General features: G+C 49.5%; 1 protein-coding gene across 4 annotated transcripts; it reads right to left on the minus strand.

Annotated features, from left to right (window-relative positions):
* Nucleotides 1-10,008: 10,008 nt before the first annotated feature.
* Nucleotides 10,009-22,399, minus strand: TREML2 (triggering receptor expressed on myeloid cells like 2). Of its 4 annotated transcripts, none has more exons than XM_063813015.1 (6): nucleotides 22,164-22,399; nucleotides 21,193-21,351; nucleotides 18,358-18,678; nucleotides 14,674-15,082; nucleotides 13,049-13,149; nucleotides 10,009-12,754 (listed from the first exon to the last, which is right to left on the minus strand). In XM_063813015.1, the coding sequence occupies exons 2-6, from the start codon at nucleotides 21,248-21,250 to the stop codon at nucleotides 12,675-12,677; spliced, it is 969 nt and encodes a 322-aa protein (XP_063669085.1). In that variant the 5' UTR covers nucleotides 21,251-21,351; nucleotides 22,164-22,399; the 3' UTR covers nucleotides 10,009-12,674. The 4 variants fall into 4 exon arrangements, with proteins under 4 accessions (XP_063669085.1, XP_063669086.1, XP_001174125.1 ...); XM_063813016.1 differs by lacking the exon at nucleotides 22,164-22,399 and adding an exon at nucleotides 21,722-21,862; XM_001174125.7 differs by lacking the exon at nucleotides 22,164-22,399 and having other exon boundaries at nucleotides 21,193-21,512.
* Nucleotides 22,400-24,244: the final 1,845 nt, after the last annotated feature.

Genomic DNA, 24,244 nt, shown 5'->3' on the forward strand with positions numbered 1-24,244 from the left:
TGAGTCAGCTGCACCCCTGCTCTCCCCTCTTGCCTCCTGGAGGCTTGTGTCAGGAAAGGTCATGCTTCCCCCATCCTCTCCATCCTCCTCTGGCACCTTCAGCATTCCTCTAGCTGTAGCCGTGACTGCTTTATATCGTCATTGTTTTTCCATGCATCTCCCCAAACACACACACACACACACACACACACACACACACACACACACAATCTTTAAGGGAACAGGGACCCAGAAGCATAGTGGTTAAAACTTCGGAGTCTAGAATTCATCATTTACTAGCTGTGTGAATTCAGGAAATTACTTAACCTCTCTATGCCACAATATCTAAATATGTAAAATACCTTACAGGGATGTTCGAGCCATTAATCCATGAAAAGGAATCTGGCACATAATAGGCACTCCATAAATGTCGGCTTACTAGAATTAATCTCTGTATCCTCAACCCTGAGCACAGTGCCTGACAGTCAGTAGCCACCCCTAAATGCTTCTGTAATTTATACAGATCAGTCAAAACTGTTAGAGCTGGCCGGGGTGGTGGCTCACCCCTGTAATCCCAGCACTTTGGGAGGCTGAGGCGGGAGGATCACATGAAGCCAGGAGTTCGAGACCAGCCTGGCCAACATGGTGAAACCCCATCTCTACTAAAAATACAAAAATTAGCCAGGATTGGCATGCACTTGTAGTACCAGCTACTCAGGAGGCTGAGGCAGGAGAATGGCTTGAACCTGGGAGGCGGAGGTTACAGGGAGCCAAGATCATGCCACTGCACTCCAGCCTGGGTGACAGAATGACTCTGTTTCAAAAAATAAGAAGTAACGTTGGAGCTCTAGGTCTAGGTAAATCCCCCGGGTTTTGACAGTTCATGAGGGTGGCTCCTGGTGCTGCAGCCAGACCAATGCAAACAGGAAATCCAAGTCAGGGATCATTTGTTGGAGATGGGCTCTCCCAGTGGTATGCAGTCTAAAATATACAACAAACATGGAGGCACTGTCAAGAGCCTATAACTGTGAAGGACCAGAGGTCAAATGAGGCCACAGTTCAACACCAGTGACCTTCTCAAAACAGGGCTAGCTCAGGTGGAAAAGCATGGTGCAGCAATTGCCTAGCCTTCAGCAGTCAGATCCAGCTTGCAGGAGGAGACTAAGCCAGGCAGGGCAGGATTAGAACCTCAGGAGCCAGGGTGACACCCAGAACACCCCATTCCCTCCTTGTTCCCCATCTCCCTTAGCCTGAGTGTCTGGCCCTACAGGTTTGTGTCCCCATGGAGCCAAAGGCTGAGGACAGAACCACATCCTTGACACTGGGACCCTAGAAGGTGGATGATGGCAGCACAGATGTCACAGTCATAAGTAATAGGAGCTTACCTACCTCTCTCCCAGAGGAAGACCTCATCCTCACAGCCTGGCCCTCCAGGCCTCAAACCTCCCACCCTTCTTCTCTCCATCCTCCTCTCTTTCTGGCCATGATGTAGCCTGACTTCAGTCTTGTCCTGTGGACAAGGCTGATGTCTCACTGTGACTGAGGACAAGCCAAGTCCTATTTGACAAAAGCTTTCACAAGCCAGCTGCCTAAGGAGGAGTTGGTGAGCTTCCTGCCCTTTGACAGATGGAGGCAGAGACTTCATGACCCCTTACTGAAGTTTGTAGAGAGGGTTTTGGCGTCCCACTGGAAGCTAGAATCAGGGACCTTTAAGGTCACCATTGGGAATCTGCAACTCCAAGCAATCTTCCCCATGATGTAGCAGGATACCACTTCTGGTCACTTGGCCTGAAGTTCCCAGAGTTCAAAGTCACTTCTTGGGGACACACAATAAAAGAGGGACCCCTGTCTCCAGAAGGGCCCTTTGGAAAATATGTGGGCCAAGCAGGAGGCAGCCCCCAGCCCACTCTGTTTGAGATGCAGCTAGCAGACTGGATAATGATTCTGTGCAAGGCAGGGGTGCCCAAATCAGTTCTGATGGAGCTGTGTGGATGGCCATAGGGAAGGAAGGTCCTCGCCACACCCTGCCTGGCAAAGACAGGGCGAGGGCTAGGGCCAGGGAGACTCCTGAGCAGTAGGCACTACCCACATCCTGGCATTCCTTCTGGCAGGGTCGTAAGAATCTCATGAGTGGGAGGGGATTTTCAATCAGGAGGACAGGGAAGAGGAGGGATCTGGCTTGGGGGTTAGGGGGAGGGCAGAACTCAGCCCGGCTTAGAGGTCCTGAGAGGACAGTTAAGGGAGGGGTCTCTCAAGGACATAGGCACCAATAAAATGCATGCACAGTCTGTCAGGATTTCATAGCCCTTGGTCAGAAAGGAAGTGATGGCCACAGAGGGAGGCGAGAATTGGGTTACTCAAAGGCACTGGGTCCCCAGACCCTATCTACCTGGACTCTGTCCTAGTAGATCCTGGCGAAAAGGGGGGCAAGTGTCCAGAAATCTCCTCCATGATCTTATCACAGCCCTCAGACTCACACCTTCTGCCCTCTAGTTGATAAGTACTTGACTTTTCTTTGCTCCTCCTTCCTCATATCCCTTTAAGGAGGAGGTGACCCCTGCTGGTTGGTAGCTGTCTTTGCCACATGGAGGGCATTCATCACTGGTAAAGCAGCTCTATATCAATGTGAGTACTTGATAAGTGCTCACTGTCCAGTGAATTCTGCCTTCAGTTCCCAGGCCAGTAGCACCAGATCACCTCAGAGCTTGTTAAAAATGCATCCTCAGGCTCCATGCCAGATGTATTAAGGCAAAATGTCTTAGGTGAGGCCCAGGAAACTGTTTTAACAAGCTCTTCAAGTGGTTTTATGCACACTCAAGTTTGAGTAGCACCGAGCTAAGAGAGCACTTGGTAGGGATGTTATTTGTAGAGTTGATTCCAATGTTACACAGAGGGTTGATCAAGATGACTTTAGATCGTTTGAATTCTGCAATTCTGTGATTCCAAGAGTCTCAGATCTTTAGACAAGACAGACTTACCCAAGGGAAACTGCCCAGTCTCTCGCACCTGCTAGGAGAGCATCCTAGGGGAGCCATGTTGTCTGCCATGTGACACCCTTCCCCACAGCTGACTGGACCAATGGCAGCCAATCCACAAGCTGGTTCATGACCTATGAGACATGAAAAGCTGCCTTCCACAGGGGTGAAGGGCAAAGCTGGGTTAGCCAACTTCTCTTTTTCTCTAGGAGATTTGAATTGGGAAACAGAGAGAAAGGAAACACGTAGCTAAGCCATGCATGAGGCAGCAGGGGAATGAGTAGTCACCAGTGCGAGGCAAGGTTTAGAGTAAATAGGAACTAAGAGTAAGTATAAACCAGGAAATTAAAAAAGACAAGAATAAAGTTGCACAGGAAAGCTGTGGTACTGCTGTCCCAGGGAAGGGTCATTCTTACTGTGGTCTTCTCCTTTTGGACGTCATCATAAACATGGTAGGATTCACCCTCACCTGCAAAGAAGACAGTCAAGGTTAAGCAAGGAATCTCTCCCAACCCAACTCCGATGGAAACATGAGGGAGATATTGGGGTCCTGGCTGGGCAGAAGGGACACTGATGGGAAAGAGGCCAGGGCTGGATCAGTGGCCACATTCTGCCTGGGGAGGTCCCCCGTGCCCAGAAAGAGTGGTGTCCAGGGATACGAAGGAGCAAAACAAACTGGCTGTCTATGATTAATGTGCATAAAATCCATAAACTTAATTATCAATTCCAGGTCGCTGAAAATTCCAAATTTAAAATTAGACCTAAGTATAATCTATTTGCTGATGAATTTATATGTAGTACTGTGTTTCCAATTTTTTGAACCAGGAACTCCAGTGTGATTCACAATTTACCTACCACTTACACAAACACACTCATACACTCTCACACCCAGACACATATTCACACACACTCCTAAAATAAAAGTTTAACAAAAAAAGGGTAAAGCATTATGACATTATGCTCTTCTATTATGTTTTTATAAAAATCCTGTTGTGACCTATTAAATTGATTTTACACTGATTAAAAATATGCATATAAAATTTTACAACCCACTGCTTTCTTTGGATTTTCATAGCTTGAATAATTAAAACCAATGAAGTCCAATATACCTCTGGCCCACTCCCACATTTCAGTCTTGCTGTCAACAGAAATATCTTCAGTATAGGGTTATTGAGCACACAGTACCTATGTGTCAAACAAACCAGCCAACATAAAACAGCAAGAAAGGAGGTAACATTCATTAAGGGGACTAATCTGATAAATCTTACACAAGATGCTACAGATTTCATATGTGATTAATACTGAAAACTTAAAACTTTGAAGATTAAAAAGTCCCGGAAGTACTTTTAGGAAGACAACATTTTTAAATGATAAAAACAGTTAAAAAACAATACCATGAACCAGAAACATCTTTACATAGATTTGTTTTAGAAGTCTTAACCTAAAAGATGGCAAAAATACATGATCCAAAATGGATACTAGCACACCTACTTATAGACAAATTGGCACTGAGTTGAATTGGCTTTGGGTGAGCTGACCTGGAGCCTTAGAAGATGATGAGTCCACCACCCTCAGGGCTGCCCAGGCTGTTGCTCTGGCAGAAGGAAGGGAAGCCATTTGGGGCTCCCAGGGGATCTTGGCCACTTTACTTCTCAGGCCTCAGTTTCCTAGTTGGTAAAATGAGCATAAGAATCCTTGACCTCGATGAGTTCATGTCCTTGTAGGGACATGGATGAAGCTGGAAACCATCATTCTGAGCAAACTATCACAAGGACAGAAAACCAAACACCGCATGTTCTCACTCATAGGTCGGAATTGAACAATGAGAACACTTGGACACAGGGTGGGGAACATCACACACTGGGGCCTGTCGTGGGATAGGGAGAAGGGGGAGGGATAGCATTAGGAGATATACCTAATGTAAATGACGAGTTAATGGGTGCAGCACACCAACATGGCACATGTATACATATGTAACAAACCTGCACGTTGTGCACATGTACCCTAGAACTTAAAGTATAATAATAAAAAATAAAAAAAGAATCCTTGTCCTCACGGCTCTCAAGCTGCCCTAGAAATGGCTAAGCACTTGGCTGTCTGCTCAGGGCCAGTGACCAGGACTCACTTTCCTAGCTCTTCCTCGGGCTTTCTGGAGGTACCGGTTGATGAGGAGGGCAAGCAGCAGCAGCAGCAGCACAACGGTCACTGCCACACCCAGGATGATGGACTTGACTCAGGGGCTTTGGAATAAGGACCCGCCTGATGAGGAAAGTCAGAGCCCAGACCAATCTCCTGCCCTGAAAATCATCCCTCCTGCCATGCCTGTTGTCACCACAGGCCCTCCCCAGCTTCCAGCCTGTCCTCTGAGGTCCCCTTCGGCTCAGCTGACCAGTAGGCAGCCATGTGATCAGGGGCTCTTCCCCACAAGCTATGTTGTCTAGGGTAAGCCATTCCACCTCAGGGTCGGTTTCTTTCTGTGCAAAACTGGAATGTTGGTGCTATCTCAAGTCCTTGCTCTTTCCCTTTTGCAATTGTTATCCCTTGGCTTTCTATCTGGGCCCCTATTGCAGGGTCTCCACCCAGCTCTCCTGGCACCCTTTGCTTAACAGTTCTGTCTCAGGTCCTTAAGCTCAACTCTTCTCTAGGAAATGCAGTGAGCTCTCAGAGTATACTGATGTCATTGACAAATAGCTCTCCCAGATAAAAAATACATTTTAATAGGTCCCATTTTAAGTCAAAGGAAGAACACAGAGGTAGACTGTTTTATACCATAGCAGGCTTTTAGGGAAGGTGTCTGGGTTGTCAAATGTCAAAGGGGGAGGACAAGCAGTTCAGGAACATCTCTCAGCTCAGGTGATCGGCACCCCTTGGTTTCTGGTTTAATCTCCTGATGCAAGAAAGTATGGTTTGCAAGAGCCCAGCATTCATCATCTGGAGTGATGGTGGATGGAGAGAAGGGAGGGGAGGACAGAGGCAGGAAGACACTGTCAGTGCCCGTGGCTGGGGCCTGGAAACCATCAGGCAGAGGTAGAAAACAAAGCAGGCCACAGGTTGTGGTAACTACACAGTGTGCCCTTTCCCTAGACCCACAGTACCCTGGAATAGCTCTCCTGCTCACGGACAAGGGCTGGAAGGGGGACAGAGGTGAAAGAAACAGTCCTGGTCATGTGCTATGAATTGAACTGGGCCCTTCAAGTCCGTATTCTCCTTGAATCTTCACAACAAGCCTGTAAGAACAAGGTTCCTTTCCCCCTCCCTTGGCCCTGCTCCCCTTCCCCTCACCTGAGGCCAGGAGCACCAGCAGAACTCTCAACAGCAGGTGTGTGGCCTCCAAGGTCATGGGTCCTCTTCTTGAGCCGGGATGGTGGGAGGAAAGTGAGGGAGCGGGGAAACCCTGGGGAGCGGGAACCAGTGCTGGCAGGATCCGGCCCTGGGGATGAATTGCTGAGGAAGTCAAAGTCTCCCTTGAGGAAGCAGGAGGCCTGGAAGGAAGGGGGATGCCTTGGCCTACATGAGCCCCTCCAGCTGCAGGCTCTACATCCGGGCCTGGAAAGGCCTCAGCCTATACTCTGTAGCTCCTGCTGGTTTCCTCTGGCCCCAGCCTCTTCCCACTTGTCAGGCCACCTCCCTCCCACTGGCGCTGGGGGTGGGAAAAGCTGAGAAAGTCCAGGAGGAAACTATGGCGAAATAAAAACCTCTTTCTCCTCTCTCCCCTCTATTCTACCACTTCCTCCCCAGCCTGAAGTTTCTCTTCCTCACCCAGCTAACACACAGGCTGAAGGTGAGTGACAGTGTTAGGGGGCCTTTTGGAGGTCTGACTAGAACCTGAAGACCCATTGGCTCCCAGGGGTCAGAGACTTCATGACCAGGCCTGCCTGGAACCGGGGAGTTCCATGTCAACAGGAGGGGAAGAGGAGAAAAGAGATGGAGATTCACTTCCAGGAATGGAGGTGCAGGGGGTGTCTATGGCAAAGGTGGGAGAGAGTAAAGCCTGGGGAGGGGAAGATGGGGAAGGGAGGAGGAGGGGAAAGGGTATCTCAGTCCCCAGATCATCTCCTTCCCCAGCTCTGAGCTGCCATAATCACTCCAGAGCCTTTGATGAAAGATGACACTAATCAAACACATTTAAAAATAATTGTCCTTAGATGAACTATAGAAAATCAATTGTCACAGGCGATTGACAGTTAATAAACAACAAAGAAAAGAAAAACTATAAACCGTGGTGCTGCAGGTTGGGTTCCTGGGCACAGAGTCAGCTGCAGATTAGCACTGGAGGTTTAAAGCGCTCTGGGACCAACATCTGGGGAAGAGAAGAGCAGGAAGCAGGATGGGGCATGTGAATCCAAAATATCAGAGAGAGGCCTCAATCAATTCAGAAAGTCTACTTTGCCAAGGTTAAGGACATGCCTATAATAGTCTCAGGAGCCCTGAAGACATGTGCCCAAGGTGGTGGGGGCACAGCTTGTTTTTATACATGTTAGGGAGACATGAGGCATCAATAAATATATGTAAGATGTACATCGACTCGGTCTGGACCAATGTGCATTTGGTCCAGGGTTTGTGTGGACGGGGCAGTGGGAAAGGCGGCTTCCAAGTCGTAGATAGATAAGAGACAAAAGGTTGCATTCTTTTAAGTCCTCTATCAGTCTTTCACTGAACACACAATTTAGTCTGGCTCAGTGAATCTGCATTTTTACATAAACAGTAGGGCAGAGAAGCAATCAGATACTCATTTGTCCCAGGCAAGCAGAGGGGTAACTTTCTTTCCTGCACCTGTGAAGACCAGCTAGCAGTTTACATTGCCAGGGTGAAAATCAACAGAACTGTTTTAGGGTAAAGATCTCGAGGCCCACAAAGAATTGTCTTGTGGGCAAATTGTGAGAGAGGTACATAGTTTTTTAATCTTTGTAGCTATCTTATTTAGGAATAAAATGGGAGGCCAGTTTGCCTGCTGTAGTTCCCAGCTTGATTTTTCTCCTGGCTTAGTGATTTTGGGGTTCCGAGATTTATTTTCCTTTCACAGGCAGAAGGAGAAGTCAGGCTGCAATAGAGGCCATAAGGAGACTCAGGCTATCTTGGGAGGAGTTCCTAAGACAGGATGGCCCTTCAGGACTCGTCAGTCAGGGGAGGTGGGGTGTCCTGGGAGGGGAGTCTGGCCTTGGCAAGGCAGCTCTCTGCAGCTGAGGAAGACCCCAGAGAAGCTGGCAGAGAAGACCTGCCCTCACCACTCCTAATGTCCATCAGTCCCACATGAGGAGCTGGCAGCACGGCATCCACTCTCTCAATTTGATCCAGAGTGAAAGCATGTTGCAGCCATTGAAGAGAACTGTAAACCTAATGCCTGCTTGCTGGGCTCCATGCAGGCGTGTGTATTTCCAGGAGGTGCTGGATTTACTTTATTTGTTCTTCCATTGGCCATGATGGCCAGCCCTTCCCAGGTGTGTGTTCTATGTCCACAGCCTGTTGCTCAGGAAGCTTTATTGTCTCATCTGCTAAAGTGAGCAGCCTGTCCGATGCCCCACCTGCCCTGCACCTTCCTGCCGTGGATCTGCTGTGGATCTGGGTCCCCGGAGCTTCGAGAAGAAAGTTGAGAGAGGAGGGAGGAAGTGAAAGGCTGATGTGTTTAGGAAAGTGTCCAGTGGGGCTGGGGATATAGGGCTTGGTCTATAGCTCCTCAGCCCCTGTGTCCTTACCATGGGAGTTCATATGGGAGCAGGCTCCTAGGGTGAGCAAATTGTGCTGGTTCACTTGGTTCCAGGAACCCCTCAGGGGCATACAGGGACAGTTGGTCACCCTCACAGCTACCGTGCTCTACTTCAGGACACAGCTAAAGGCCTCTGCTTGGGTTCAGCAACCAGCTGGTGAGTGGCCATGTCCCCTTCCACCCTCCACAGCCCTTCTCGTCAAGGCTCCCCATGGCTCCCAGCTGCCATGGCCTGTGCAGTCTCTGCACCTAGATCTCACCTCCTGACTCCACCCTGTGGTTTGCGCCTCAGATAGAGCCCCACCTCCTCCCTGAAGCCTGCCTGGCTAGCCAGAGCCTGCAGGATTCCCAGTTCCCCATCTTGGAAGGACTTGAGAACCTCCTATCTCTTGCACTGTGGTGTCTTACCCTGTGCTAAGGTCTGGGGTGTACCCAGCAGTGCCATGTCTCCCTTCCCTCAGAGGCTGTGAGCAGATTGAGGCCAGGGCTTGTTCTTGTTCTTTTCCGGTGTGCCCCACCTCATTAATGCTGAGCTGTGTCCATGCAACTGTTCTGCACATGTTACTGGAAAGGGATCCCAATCCAGACCCCAAGAGAGGGTTCTTGGATCTCATGCAAGAAAGAATTCAGGGTAAATGCATATGGTAAAATGAAAGCAAGTTTATTTAAAAAGTAAAGGAATAAAGAATGGCAACTCTATAGGCAGAGCAGCAACATGGGCTGCTTAGCTGCTTATATTTATTGTTACTTCTTGATTATATGCTAAACAAGGGGTGGATTATTCATGAGTTTTCCAGGAAAGGGGTGGGCAATTCCTGGAGCTGAGGGTTCCTCCTCTTTTCAGACCATATAAGGTAACTTCCTGATGTTGCCATGGCATTTGTAAGCTGACATGGCGCTGGTGGGAGTGTCTCTTAGCATGCTAATGCATTATAATTTGCATATAATGTGCAGTGAGGACAGCCAGAGGTCACTCTCATTGCCATCTTGGTTTTGGTGGGTTTTAGCTGATTTCTTTACTGCAAACCTGTTTTATCAGCAAGGTCTTTATGACCTGTATCTTGTGTCAACCTATCTCACCCTGTGACTTAGAATGCCTAACATCTGGGAAGGCAACCCAGTAGGTCTCAGCCTTATTTTACTCAGCCTCTATACAAGATGGAGTCCCTCTGGTTTAAACACCTCTGACACACATACCCAAGGAAGTGAGAAGAGGCTTCAGAGCTCCTCTCCACCCTCCTGTTACAGTCTCACCAATGCACCACAATGTAGCAGTCTCTCATTGTTTGAGGTATCACTGGAGTTCTTTGTCTCACAACAATGAAAATTAAGGAGTGTGGACACCAAGGATGAGGTTGGAGTGAAAGTTTAATGAGTGAGAGAAGAAAGCTCTCTGCTGTGGATAGGAGGCCTGAAAGAGGGTTGCCATTTTTACAGTTGAATGTAAAGGCTTTTATAAGAAACCTATGAGGACTGGGCAACTCATCTGCATAAGGCATGAATTTCTGGTAGCTACCCGCTGTCCTTCTAATGCGCATGTGGGCCCTTGGCTTGAGTTACTTACTCCATATTGCTTTGTTCCCCTTACTGCACATGTCAGGGGACGAAATTTTCCATTGCAGGCATGTTTGGGCAAGTCACCTGTGTAGTCTGTCTTATCTATGAGGCTGTGGGCATGTCTTAGGCAAGCCCCCCTGTGCAAGTTCCCATATCTGTGCCTGCAGCTTGATTTTTCAGGCTGTTCTTTTGTTTAAAAGAATTCTACCAAGAACCCACCCTAACTGCCTGCCTGACTGGTTTCTTCCTTTCTCCTCTCTCACTCCTTCTCCAGATGAGGAAACAAGATCAGAGAGGGACAGTGACTTGCCAAGTTCACACTGAGATGAGTCCACCCTGTACCCTCCCCTCCTCAAAAGAGGACCTTACCAAAGGGACTGTCATCGGGGGCCCTCAACATCCATATAGTGATGACACTTGGGAAGAGATATGATAAAACCAAGAAACAGAATCCTAAGGTCTTAAATGTAATGTTGGAAACAACATTAGAGCTGGAAAACAACTTAAGGAAAAATGGTAATGAGGCATTTGCATCATTGTACAATGCTAATGTTATTTTATCTTGAAAACAATCTTGAGAAGTAGGAATTATTGTCCTCTTTCACAAGACAGGAAAAATGAGGCCAAGGGTTAGTGACTTGCTGAGGGTCACACAGTGACAGAATGGTATCCTGGTCCCTGTCCCTGACTTCTTCCCTAGGGCTCCTCCTCCTGGGCATCTCACTCAGAGGAAGCAGGGCCATCAGTGGTACTGGTGCCAGCTCTTGGGGAGCTATTTTCCCCCAGGTGGGTTAAGTTCTCTCCTAGTATACAACAGGATGGTGGCTACACCGTCATGATAGGGAGAACAGCCATCTTAGGAGGCTGCTTGCTAGACAGAGATGGGTGTGTGTGCGTGTGTCTGTCTGTCTGTCTGTCTGTCTGTCCTGGGACCAGACCCGTCAATTCATCAGCCTCAGTCTTCCCTCTATTGCCCTCTCCTGGACATAGGGAAGAAGTGCCTCCTCCCTGCTGTCCCCCAGGATTACTCCCTGCCTCTTCCACTCTCCCCACATCCATCCTGAAGTGGCCCCTCTGGCTGTCCACCAGGGTCCTGGCTGTGTCACTCTCCTGGCCATTGGAACGTCCCTGACCCAGGGTTCAATGCACAGTTGTCACATTTATCCCCAGGTGCTATTCCAGTCACTCCAGGTCAGTAGACACCTGTGTGTGTGTGTGTGTGTGTGTGTGTGTGTGTGTGTGTGTGTGTGTGTGTAGGGGAATCCAGGCTGCATTCTCCAGCCTTCATTGCTGGACGCCAAGCCAGTGCTCTGGACAATAGAGGCTGAGTCTGAGCCCTGAGTCAGTGGGTGGGAGGCAGATTCCTCGGGCCATTGGGTCCCTGGCCAGAGGCTACTTGGGCTCCATTTTCCCTGTCCCCCTGCCTGGGCCAGTCCTCCAGGCCGTGGTCAGTTCCAAGTTACTGTCTTCACTGTGTCCCAAGTGTGTCTTCTCTCTCTATCCTGAGGGGTAGGAGTAGGGTTGCTCCACCCTTCCTCTGAGCCATGGTCTCCCCACCAGTGTCTGTGGGGTGAGCAGCCTCCATACAGAGCCAAGGTCTCAGCCACCCCAGGGTATGGACTTGCTGAAGGCCGCTGGGTCCCCTGTGGGAACTCAGACTTGGAGCCCAGGTGTAGAAGCTGGGGGAGAGAGCCCCAAGTCCAGCCTCTGCACTTCAGTCTTGGGAGAGACTGACCCTGCAGCCCAGAGGCTCTTAGCTGCCTGGTCACAGCTTTCTAAGGAGGCAGCGGCCAGCAGGAGGCAGCAGTGAGAGCGTGGGCTCTGCGGGGTCCCAGGACAGGAGGGAGGAGCAGCCCCAGTCAGGGCAGGGCCATCCAGAGGCCCAGCAAAGGACACCTGGCCCGACAAGGGAAGCTGCCAACCCCTCTGTGGGTCCCCAGCTTTTAGTCACTATTTCCTCTCCTCCAGGATGGGACATCACTGCCTCTGGCATTCGTGAGCCCGATTCTTTCTTCCCTAACCTTAGGGGAAGCTGAAGCAGAACGGAGGGAAGCAGAGGACACAGTGGCCCTGGTGGGGAGGGCAGCTCAGCCCAATAGGGTTTCTGAGGCAGACGGGAGCTGAGGTTCTCTGTAAACAGTACTCTCAGGGTTCCCCTGCCTCCACCAAGAGCCCTGGGGTCTGCAGCCCCGAGGAGAAACCACTGGTCACATTTCCTCGGGACTTTCTCCCTGATGCCCTTTGCTCTGGGCCTCTCCCCAGGTTCCTGCCCCCCAGGAGAACACTGGGCTGTGGGGCTGCTTAGGATGGCCGCCTCTGGGTTTGGGAAGTCCTGGGTGAGTCCAGCACTGCACAAGTCCTCCAGCTTCATAAGATCGATACTGGCCCCAGTCTTCACCCCTCCTCTAACCCCCTGGGGCCACTCTGGGAGAAGCTCCCCACCCCATGCTTAAGTGGCCTCAGATCAAGTAGACTTCCACATAGGGCTCTGGTCTTCCAGGTGGGTCACGTCTAGAAGGATCGCTGCACATGCTGTAGCCTGCAAGAAACAGGGAGAGCTGAGGAAGTGTCCTGCCCTGCCCACGGTGCCCCGATGCTCCTCCACCAGCCCCAGCCCCTTTCTGGCTCTGACTCTGGTTCCTTCCAGGTCATCCCCTTAGGGTTGTGCTGGGTGGTCTCCGCCTGGCCGCCCTCCTCCCCAGGTGGAAGCCTCACAGTCCTTTTGACTGGACACAGGCCAAGGGCCATACCACGTGGGGACTCGAGGTCATAACCCTTAGTGCAGTTACCCAGAGCTCTGCCCTCAGGAGGCTGGGAGGTGGGCTCTACTCACTTGCCATGTGTCTCTTCTTCCAAAACCCATAGACCATGATCAGCATCAGCACCAGGAGGGTCAGCACCACCCCAAGCACAGTGGAGTAAACATCCTGGTGCCTGAGAAGAAGGGACAGGGTGGAAGCGGGTGAGCACCAAGGTCCCCCATCCTAACCCACGTTGGGATCGGACCAGCAGCAGAAACCCTGAGAGCGTGCCCTTCCCGGGGTAGACGGCCACCCTCTTCCTTACAGACCCGGCCACAGAAGCAAGTGTGACATCCGGAGTTAAGAGGAGGACGTCCCCAGGTAGAGGGGAACATCTCTCTACTTTGGTACCTCTCCTCCATTATGCCCCCAAATCTGTTCATCAGTGAGGATGAGGATTCTAGGAGACTCCCATTTGTGGCTAAAGAGATCAAGATGCTTGCTCTCCTCAAGGGGTCTGAGGATGCCTGTTCCCCCACTCTATCCTCTGTAGCAGATGCTGTCGGGCCCCTGCCTGTGTCCTCTTGCCTGTGTCATTTCCACCTGCACACATCATCAGCACCTCCTTTTCTGTGGGTGGGAGGCTGAGGCCTTTCTCTTGTCACTAGAGCCCTCTATGCCACACACAGCAGGCAGCCCTCTACCGATAACCAATTGGAGTTGGTGTGTAACTATGCGGGCTCCTTTGCCCTTCAGATGTGTGTTTGACGCTAGATCTGACTCTGCCCGTTGGGATTAGGCTCTTGTTGTGCACAGCAGCTGCTTGGTTAAGTACTCTTTATTAGAGGCCTTCCCTGCCCTGTCCCACTCCCCCATCTTTTTTCCAGTGTTCCATATAAGATGCAAATCCCTGACTCAGAGTCAGCTTCTCTAGAGGAACCCAAATTAAAGCATCCCCCATTTTCCACTTCCTACTCCATGAGGCGCATCCTTGCCCTATCCTCACCCTCTCCTCTCCATCCACAGACCCTTCAGGCCACCCATCCCCTGACATGCTCATCTCTGACTCTCATCCCCCCTGGCCCTAATTCTACCAACTCTCATCGCCTCCTACCCTCATCTCTGCCGCCCCCCTCTCCTCTGATACTCTTCCCACTGACCTTCTTCTCTGACTCTCCTCCCCCACAACCTTCATTTACCCCCATCCTCATCCCCCTGACCCTAATGCCCCCGACTCTCATAGTCCCCTGCCCTCATCCCTGCAACCCTCATCTCCCCCCACCTTTATCCCGACCCTCCTCTCTGCTGACACTTCCCCCACCTTCCTCCCACCAACTCTGCTCCCCACTGACCCTCATCCTTCCTGATCCTCCTTTCCCCTGACCTTCCTCCTCCCTGATCCTCCTCCCCCCACCCTCCTTTCCCCTGTCCCTCCTGTCCCCACCCTTCTTTCCCCTGCCCCTCCTCCCCACTGACCCTCCTTTCCCCTGCCCCTCCTCCCCACCCCCGACCCTCCTTTCCCCTGCCCCTCCTCTCTCCTGCCCCTCCTCTCCATTGCCATCCTTTATGTCACTTCCAGTCCCCCACCTCCCATTCAGAAGCAGGCCACATTGGGTTCCTGGGGAGCAAAAGGGGAAGGTCAGATATAAGACTTGCACCTCCAGGTCTGTTTGGGCACGAAGTGCTGGTGCCACTCAACCCCAGGCCCCACAGGTACCTGATGGAGGGCATGGAGGGTAGTCTGTTGAGGAGAGATCTGCTGGTGAGGCAGAGCCCTGTGGTGGGCGATCTGGTGCTGAGGTCCCCAGACTTAGTGGAGATGGATTCTGGGCCAGCAGAGGAGTCCCTGGCATTGCTGGGAGACGCGGTCACTGTCTGGGACCCCGTGGTCCTCCTGGGTCCCTGGCTGGTGGTGCTGGTAGCAGTGAAGCTGTAGCCTGTCTTGGAGGCAGGTCTGGTGGAGGCTAAGAGCCTAGGCAAGGTGATGAGTCCTGGGGTGAACACCATCACACCAGTGGTAAAAGGGGCATCAGGGCCTGAGGTAGGGGCTTGGCCAGTTGTGACAGTTCCACTCTTGAGGATGTTGGCCAGATGTGTGAAAGGAATGTTCCTCTCAGTTTGGGGAGCTGAAAGACAGAAAGGGAGGAACGTTAGATTGACTTGGGTGCCTCAGTGCTGGGAGCAGATCCTGGCAACCCACACAGTTGCCTGGAAGCCTGGATGGGGGCCTGTCCTCTTCTCTTCTCCTTGACCTTGGGCCTAGGATTCTGGCTGCTGAGTGATCAGATGTGTATTTGTTCAGAAAGTGATATCAGGAGGAAGGAAGTAGGCGTACTGAAGAAGGGAGAGACTACCACAATTTCTTTTTCTCTCCCATGTCAGGCCACCTGTTCCCTCTCCATCCCCATCTCTCTCTTTTCACTTTCCAGGCCCTCTTCGTTCCTACGGGCTAAAAAGATTTCCATAAAATAATGTCAAACAAGAACTTTTCCAGCTATTCCATAATTGACAAGTAGGGTCCAGAGATGAGGACAAGGTGGCATCAAGGTCCTCAAATTCCGAAGAAAGCTGCAGTCAGTTGGGGTCAGACACTTTCCTTGGGGGCTCACTAAGAGATATCAAACTGGTCCTGCTACACTCACCCATCAACCCAGCCCTTTTCCATCCCATTTGCTAGAAGAAGCCTGGGTTTTGGATAGTGGATGAGGAGGGAGGTGGAGGAGCTGTGAGGCATCAACCTAGCAGTGAGTGATGGTTTTATCTCAGCACGGAATGTGAAAATTGGAGACAGAGGCTGCTACATCCCACTACTGTGCATGGAAAGGGCAATTTCCTAAGGGCCAAATTGTCATCATGGAAGGTGGCTGAGCTTGAGCCATTTTTCTGGAGAAGGGGACCCAGAACAAGCAGCATTGGTGAGGATGGGGATAGAGCAAGACGCTCACCTGGAGTCAGAGCTCCCACAACATCATACTCAGCAGTGGGGACACCCCCAAAGAACTCTTCAGAGAATTCACACATCAGTGCCTTGGGAGAGTATATGGACACTCAGAGAGGATCTCAAAGGGCTGCCAGACAAGCAATGACATCCAACAGGGAAAGCATTCCTACAACACTCAGTTAAGCCACATAACCATCTCCCCCTCCCTCATTCCTGCATCAACACACTAAGAGGGCCAAGAAGAGGTAACCAAGAGGAACCCCGCCTTCTTCACAGCCCAAGATGCAGGATGGGGAGCTGGGCAGCCAGCAACCTTCCTTCTCCACTTTAGATGCCTTGGACCATACAACCTGGTCTTCAGGGGGCAGTGGAATATCCAATACTGCTAGATGACCAGAGTTTGTAGTTGGAATAAGGATTTTTTTTATTTCCTAATAACAGAAAAGGTCTGCAAAGTTGAAATCTTCACAAATTGTCCTTAAGAGGTGGAAAGTGAGATGTGACATAACATGATTAGAGGAAATGGTGAGAAAAAATAAAAGCATATAATGTTTAATGTTTCTATCCCTACATATTAAGACTTCAATGAACCAGTTTCAACTTCCCTGGGTCTCACTCGGAACTGGAGAGGGGAGGAATGAGATTTGGCTCCACATTTTAGCGACAGCATTTTCCCTAGTTCAGACCCCGTGGAAGATGGAGATGCAATTGGGTTAGGTGAACGGGGAAGGATGGATAGTAAATTGCATAATAACTGGCTGCCTTTTTTAGGCTCTTTAGCTGAGTCCTTGCCCTTTTCTATCTAATAAATGTGGAAGGACCCCACGGCTTGGTGCTCCACTCTTTTTTGCCTACACTCAAGGGAGAGCTTTTAGATCTTGATATTTTTAAGAACTTTATTGAGATATAACTCACATCCCATTTATAGTATAAAGCTCAGTGGTTCTTTATTATGCTTACAAAGTTATGCAACCATCATCACAGTGAGTTTCAGAACATCTTCATCATCTCCAAAAGAAACCCCTTACTGTTTATCTATGATTCTGTATCCCCTTTTCCTTCCCCCAGCCCTAAGCAACCACTTATCTACTTTCTGTGTCTGTAGATTTCTCTAATTCCCTGGACTTTAAACACTATCTTTATAGAGATACTTTCAAATACATACCCCAGCTCTGACCTCTCACCCTAGCTCCAGGCAGGTATATCACTGCTGGCTGCATTTCCCCACTTGGGGTTCTAGGAGGTATCTTAAACTTAACATGACAAAAGAAAGCTCTTGATTTTTCTCCTCCAAATTAGCTCCTCTTTCAGATTTACCCTACGCTATCAATGGTACCATCATCCACCTGCTGATCAAATAGAAAACCTTGGATCATCCATGATTCCTCCTTTTGGCTCGCCTCTCAACTGAGCAAATCCTGTCCTACCTTCAAAACATATGAGCTGAACAGAAAGTCTGAAAAACATAGATTTGAGCCCATTCACGTCTCTCTGCCACTAGTGCCTACATTGTACTCCAGGCCACTGTTGTTTCCAGCCAGATGCCCACAATGGCCTCTCTACCCATGTTCATACCATTCACAATCCATCCTCAACAAGTGGCCACTACTTTCTTAAAAACAAGTCATGACAGCTCTCTGAGCTCTCTAGTAGCTTCCTCTTATACCCAAATTCCAACTTATGGTCTTCAGGGCTGCTTGACTCTCCAACCTCCTCGTTCATTGCCTCACACTCCATTTAGAGTGACTAAATAAGCCTTATACAAGCCAAGCTCCTTCTGACTTCAGGACCTTTGCATATTCAGCTCTTGCGACAAAGTGCCCTTCAAAGCACCCAGATTTCAACAGGGCTGGAGAATGCTCACCATTCAGGGCTCTGCTTGGTGTTGTCTGCTAAGGGAGGTGTTCACTGACCCCCAGTACTTCAGTAGCTCCCCCACCACCGAGTCGCTTACTAGTTCATGAACACCTCTAGTTATTTGCAATTATTTGAAACAGTTCCTAGTTTCTTATGAACACCTCTTGTTTTCTGCAATTATTTGTCTGGATAATAAGTGTGCCTGTCATCTCCCATAGTGCTGGATTGTGAGTGTTTTTGCTCACTGTCTCCTTAGAGCCTAGAATAGTGCCTGCCCCATAATAGGAGCTCAGTGAATTATGTTGAAGCAATGAGTGAATAAAACACAGCACAGACAGTGCCTAGTTTGAACCTTATCTCAGCCACCTGCTAGCTCTGGGACCCCGGACAAGCTCAGAGTCACACTGGGTTTTCAGGTCTCATTATCTTCATCTGTAAAATGGTGACAATAGTGCCATGAATAGTGCCATAAAGGCACTTTGAAAACACTACAGGGCAACATGACCATTGATGGATTATTATCCTTATTATCTCTGATATTAGTGGAGTGTGGGGCAGGGAGGACTCCCTCCACCCGTCCCAGAGCCCCTGCAGCCCACTCACCTGGAGACACATCCAGCTGGAAGCCCATCAAGGGGTACAGGATCCCAGAGGTGTTGCGCATGCACCAGTATCGGCCTGAGTCCTGGAGCTTGAGGGCCACCATGGTGATGTTGATCACCTTGGCCTGGGCATCGTCCTGCAGCAAGTAGCGGGGCCCTTTCACCCAGACTCGGGCAAAGCCAGGCTCACACTTCTTCTTCCTGATTTTGCACCAAACCTTGCCCTCCACGCGGTTTTTGTAGCCCTTATAGGAGCACTGCACAGACAGAGTCCCCCCTTCAAGGAGCCTCACTTTTGTGTATACACTGTCAGCAGAGGGGCCTGTGGAGACAAGACTTATTGAATAAGGTCTGGCAAGAGGAGAGGAAGAAGACATCATGAAAGTTGAAGATCATGGTGAAGGGTAGGGTGGATATTGTCCTGCTGTCACAGAACCCACAGATTGAGGGGGAAATACAGCCCTGCCTTCAGGGAGCTTGCCCCAATCTGAAGGGAGGTAAATGGGCCCTGAAGACAGCTAGCTTCCAGCATTACAGCGGAGACACAATCCCCGCTCTCAGGCAGCTTTCAGTCTGATGGAGGAGGCAGGTATATCCCTCAGTGAGCCCCCAGTCTAATGGAGGAAACACAGCATTTACACTCGGAGCTCCATCATACACAGCCCCTTTCCTCATGGTATTTTCTAGTCTGATGGGAAAGTGACAAGCTCTGTCTTCAGGGATTCCCAGGGAATTCATTTTTGTTTCGTTTTGTTTTGTTTTTGAGACAGAGTCTCGCTCTGTTGCCCAGGCTGGAGTGCAGTGGCACGATCTCAGCTCACTGTAACCTCCGCCTCCTGGGTTCAAACGATTCTCCTGCCTCAGCCTCCTGAGTAGCTGGGACTACAGGTGCCTGCCACCACGTCCGGCTAATTTTTTGTATTTTTAGTAGAGACAGGATTTCACCATGTTAGCCAGGATGGTCTCAATCTCTTGACTTCGTGATCCACCTGCCTCGTCCTCCCAAAGTGCTGGGATTGCAGGCGTGAGCCACTGTGCCAGGCATCCCAGGGAATTCTTGTGGGAAAAACCCAGGTCATGCCCTCAGTGAGACAGATGCAGAGACACAAACACAGGTCATTAAGTTGTGAAATTTCAGTGCCCAATGAACTAGGTAGATAAGAAAATCTAGTATTTGAAAAAATGATTAATAGTTATTTATTTCACAAATAGGTTCACTTAGTCCTCTTTAAATAATAAGTCTCCTTAGTTCATTCCAGCTGGTGTTTAGTTTTAAAATATTCTAGTTACATAAAACCCATAGACCAAACCTGTCTAAATATACATGTAAACAAACTCCCAAGGGAGTGTGAACCACAGGATTCTACAATTATTCACTTTCCACCTGCAATATCTTTCTCTCTGTGCTGAGGAGTAAGATGTGGTCCAAGCCTTCATAATCCACAGTCTGGTAGAGAGAGAGTAGAACTGGGGTGTGCAGGGTGACTCAGGGGACAGAGAGAGGGAGAAAGCTGCCGTGGGCTCCCTCCACCCCTCTGCCTGCCCTAAGCTCAGCTGACTCTTCTGATAATTTCACCCCAGAGTCTTCCAAAAAAACCACATGTAAAAAGACTCTCCCCCCTAGTAGAGAACAGAGAGCACACATTTTGGAGTCAAAATAAACAAGGGTTGAAACCCTGTTTCTACGACTTAGTGGTGTGATCAGGTCACCTGTTTGATACAGAAATATCAAAACAGACACTTGACTGATACAGAAATACCTCTGTTTCTTTATCAGTCAAGTGAGAATAGCACCACACCCCTCACAGGTTGCTGTGAGAATTCTGCCCCAGGTCAGTGCTTTGCACACAGTGCATGCTCAACTCATGCTTCCTTTTCCCACATGCTGGGGCCTCCCAGTTCCCCCAGTGGAGCCCAGAGATGTGACAGTCAAGGGCCCAGAATCCAGGACATCTGTCCCACCAGAACCCAGGATATCCATCCCAAGTCCCAGCCAGCAGCCACTAGAGCTGAGGCTCTGTGTGAAGCAGCACCCTCTCTAAGCATCCCTCTGTCCCTTGCAAACTAAACAGAATGATCCAACTTCATTATTTGGTGGATGAGCCCAGGATTTCTTAGCACAAGAGAGACCCCTTTCTGCCCTGGCAGTGGGAAGCTGTTTCTCTACCCTCTGGGAGGTGCAGAGTTGGGTGACCTTGGGATGGGTCTCCAGGGCACTGTCTTCATGTGTGCCTACACCTCCCACCCCTCTCACAGGCAGTGGTGAGTTTTGCCAACCCCCACCATGCCCAGAACTGAACAGGAAGTGGTAACTTGGTTGCCATGGCAGCGAGAGGGGCAGGAATGGGTGAGGTCCCTCAAGGAGCATTGGTATCTGTGAGGTGGGAAAGGCATTCACACACTGGTCCCTTCAGGACAGAGGCAGGGACAGGATGTGGCATCAGCATTTCAAGAAAAATGTTCAAATTCAGTTCAAAACACACATGATGCAATGATTGCTGTCATAACTAAACAGGGCTTCCTGACAGAGGCCAAGCAGAGAAAGCTATTTGTGTGAGGAAATTGAGGGCTCTGCTTTAAAGCCTGAGGAAGCCTAGCAGATAAAGGAGCCAATGCAGAGAGGGTCCAGAGCTTTATCTTGGCTTGGGAGGCCTGGGTTAGCTTCGCCTGGGGCCTGATATTAGGGTAAAGAGCTAAGTCAGCCCTAATCTCCTCCTTCCCCAACCCACAAAACACTAAACAAGAAAACTGCTGGTAAGGAGGGTAAGAAAAAGGCCCTGAGCTCCTGCCTCTGTACCCACTCCCTCCTCCACAAGTCAGCCCCTTCTCCCCTCACCTGAGACGCAACCCTGTGGCCACAGCAGCAGCAGCAGCAGCAGGAAGGCTGGGGCCATGGTTCCATCCAGCTGGGCAGTGTCAGGCCTGGAGATCCAAGGTGAGGGCCCACCCGACACAGGATGTGCCACCTGGGCCTGCCAGGGAAGGACCTGGGGTTCTAAAAGTGAAGCTGCCCATTTAGGGAAGTGAAGCAGTGTGGGACCCACTGCCCCCAGCCAACCGCAGGGATTCATTGAGCCTATTATGAGGGCGGTGCTGGCAGCTGTTTCCGCCCTTTTCCTCGGAACTTCAGGCAGGTGTGGCTGCTCCACCCAGTCTGGGGCCCCAGGCCAGGGAGGACTCACAGTCAGAGGGCTCCCCGCCCTCCCCAACCTCCCCCAGAAACTGGTCCCTAGGATCCAGCAAGGGGGCTGGGGTGAGGCTTCTGGAACGTCAGGTATAGACCTTCCTGGAATCTTCTGGGCTCAGAGACCCAGGGGTGCAGGCTCTTAGGCTGAGATGGAGCATCTCAGACCCTAGTTTCTTACATATATACATTCACAGGGAAGTTCTTATAAACTCTCATTCATTCATTCATTGCAGATTCTTTCTGTTCCTTCCTCTCTCTCTCTCTCTCTCTCCCAGGCTCCTGGCTGCTCAGAACAGTCACTTGTGTTCACTGTTGCAAATAACCTCTTACAGGCTCACTTGAAATCTTACTTTTGTCAAGCGGGAAAAATGCAAATTATTAAGACTCAGGGCATAAAGTTTGGGTTGAGGGAGGGGTTCCTGTACTCTCACACACAGGTGTGCGTGCACATGCACTCACACTCACACAGTCTCACTTTGTCTTTTATTCACTTTCACACACACACACACACACCCATGCACACAGTCTCACACACACCCCAGCAGCCTCTCCTTTTCCCTATCCATACGTCTCCTCTCTCTATCCCTCTCTCTGCCTCTCCTCCTGTCGACTCTACTCACCATCAGCTCCCTCTAGACTCCTAGTCCCTCGTGCAGGCTTCCTATAGCCACCGCAGTACTTCCCCTCACCCACCTCATCTCAAGACCCCCTTCCTCCCCTGCCTCCAGCCTACGTCAGCACGCAGGCAAGTGCCCTCCACTTCCTCCTGCTCAATGCTATCTCGCCTGTACAGCCACCAGCTCCAGTGGAAATGACCCAGCACTAGGCCCAAGACCACACCCTTCACTTACCCCAAGGCCTAGAATCAGAAGCATCAATTTTTGATGTCCGGTACCTGTGTCATCTGCTCCTTCAGTGTGTGGGGACCCAGCTGGACTCCCGTGGTTATGTATGCTCCCCCTACTCACTAGTGCCATGTTTCTACTCCTTACATGGGACTGTCAAAAGGTAAACTGAGGCACAATAAAATTTTAAACAGATTATTTGAGCAAACAACAATTCATGAATCAGGCAGCTCCAAACAGAAGAGGTTGAGGAGCTCCACTGGGGGAATGCAAGGGGAAGACTCCTACAGGACAAGTAAACTGAAGAAAATATTTAATTAGTTATAGTTATATAGTTCCCTTATTTGGCCTATCCTGTTGGAAAGACCCTAGTTATTTATATAAGTTTCTTCTGATTGGTTGAGCTTAAGTTCTATTTTTCCTTAATATACACATTTACAAGAAATAGCTCGTGTTAAGTTTCACTGATGTTTGCAAATCAAGCAAAGTTGAGGTCACTTATGAAGCCTAACTGTTTTTTTATTTTTTGCTCAGGGACTCTTCAGGCCTGGTCTCCATTTTCATTAATTTTAACAGGACTCAGAGCAAAAAGTCCTCAAGCTTGCATGGCCACAATCTTAAATTGACCTTGAAGCCCCAAGCTCCAAGCAAAGAAGTCTATCTCGGCTGACCCTAAGCTTTTATAGACTCTCAACTCATTCACTCACTCATTCATTCATTCATTTGTTCATTCCCACAACCTCATTGCTATGCATGGGGCTAGGTAGGCACTGGGGGCATAGGAATGAGACACAGTTGTCACTTGAGACCTCTCAGCTCACAGACGTGTTTTGTTTTCCTTATTCACCCTTCCTTTTTCAATGTTTCTCACCCAGTCCTCAGAACTTTCTGAGCTCCCTGAGTTCAGGGGCCATCTCCCCTCCCCAGCACACACAGTATGTTCCTCCATCCCATCCCCCATCAGAACAGTAAGTTGCTTCAGGAGTGGGGGATTTATCTCTTGTGGGGACTTTATGCGCTTGGAATCCATGATTCTATGAAACTGATACAGTGTGCCCAGCACTGAGCCAATCACCGTCTAAAGTGTGAGCCTTGGGATCACTGTGCTGATGAGGGTAGAAAGAATCAAACATTCATTCACTGATCGAGGAAGTATGCACTGGATTCAATCTTTCTTAAGAGAAATTTGGAAGCATTGGTCAAAATCATTAAAAATATGTATACATTAGACTTTTACATCCATCATTTGATTTAATACAGCAGTGTGTTTTGTCTTTATATTTATTTTTCCCATTTAAAAATTAAGGCCTAATTTACATACAGTACTATTCACCCTTTTCAGTGAAGAGTTCTGGGAGTTCTAGAGACTTGTATCCAATGCCGTAATGGAGACAGAGAAGAGTGCCATCATCCCCAAAAGCTTTCCTCTGCTCCTTGTTAGTCATCCCTTCAGTCCCAGACAAACACTGATCTGGTGAGGTTTTTTCCTGTCATTTCTCTCTTTCCAGAATGGAAATAGTACAGTATGAAGCACTTTATGTTGATTTATTTTGGTGAAGTCCAATATATAATTTTTATGAATCAATTTTTATGTCATATCTAATAAATCTTTGCTTAACCCAAGGTCACAATGACTTTTTTCAACAATTCTGTGAGCTATAATTTACATAACATAAAACTGACCCATCTAAAGCATACAATTCAGTGGTTTTCAATATATTCACTGAGTTGTACAACTAACACCAATTTTACAGCATTTCCCCACCCAAAGAAACCCCATGCCCGTTAGCAGGCACTCCCTGGATCCGTTTACTGCAGACTTGGTGGCTTAAAACAGTATTAAGTTATTGTCTCGC

Source organism: Pan troglodytes, chromosome 5 (assembly GCF_028858775.2).
Source record: "Pan troglodytes isolate AG18354 chromosome 5, NHGRI_mPanTro3-v2.0_pri, whole genome shotgun sequence".
NCBI lineage: Eukaryota > Metazoa > Chordata > Mammalia > Primates > Hominidae > Pan > Pan troglodytes.

Excerpts from the sequence above, each read along its gene's own strand:
- TREML2 (XM_001174125.7), bottom strand. The coding sequence starts at position 21,427 with ATGAATCCCTGCGGTTGGCTGGGGGCAGTGGGTCCCACACTGCTTCAC. Across the intron at positions 18,679-21,192 it reads GCCACAGGGTTGCGTCTCAG|GCCCCTCTGCTGACAGTGTA; the intron begins GTGAGGGGAGAA and ends TTGTCTCCACAG. Across the intron at positions 12,755-13,048 it reads GAAGAAGAGACACATGGCAA|GCTACAGCATGTGCAGCGAT; the intron begins GTGAGTAGAGCC and ends TGTTTCTTGCAG.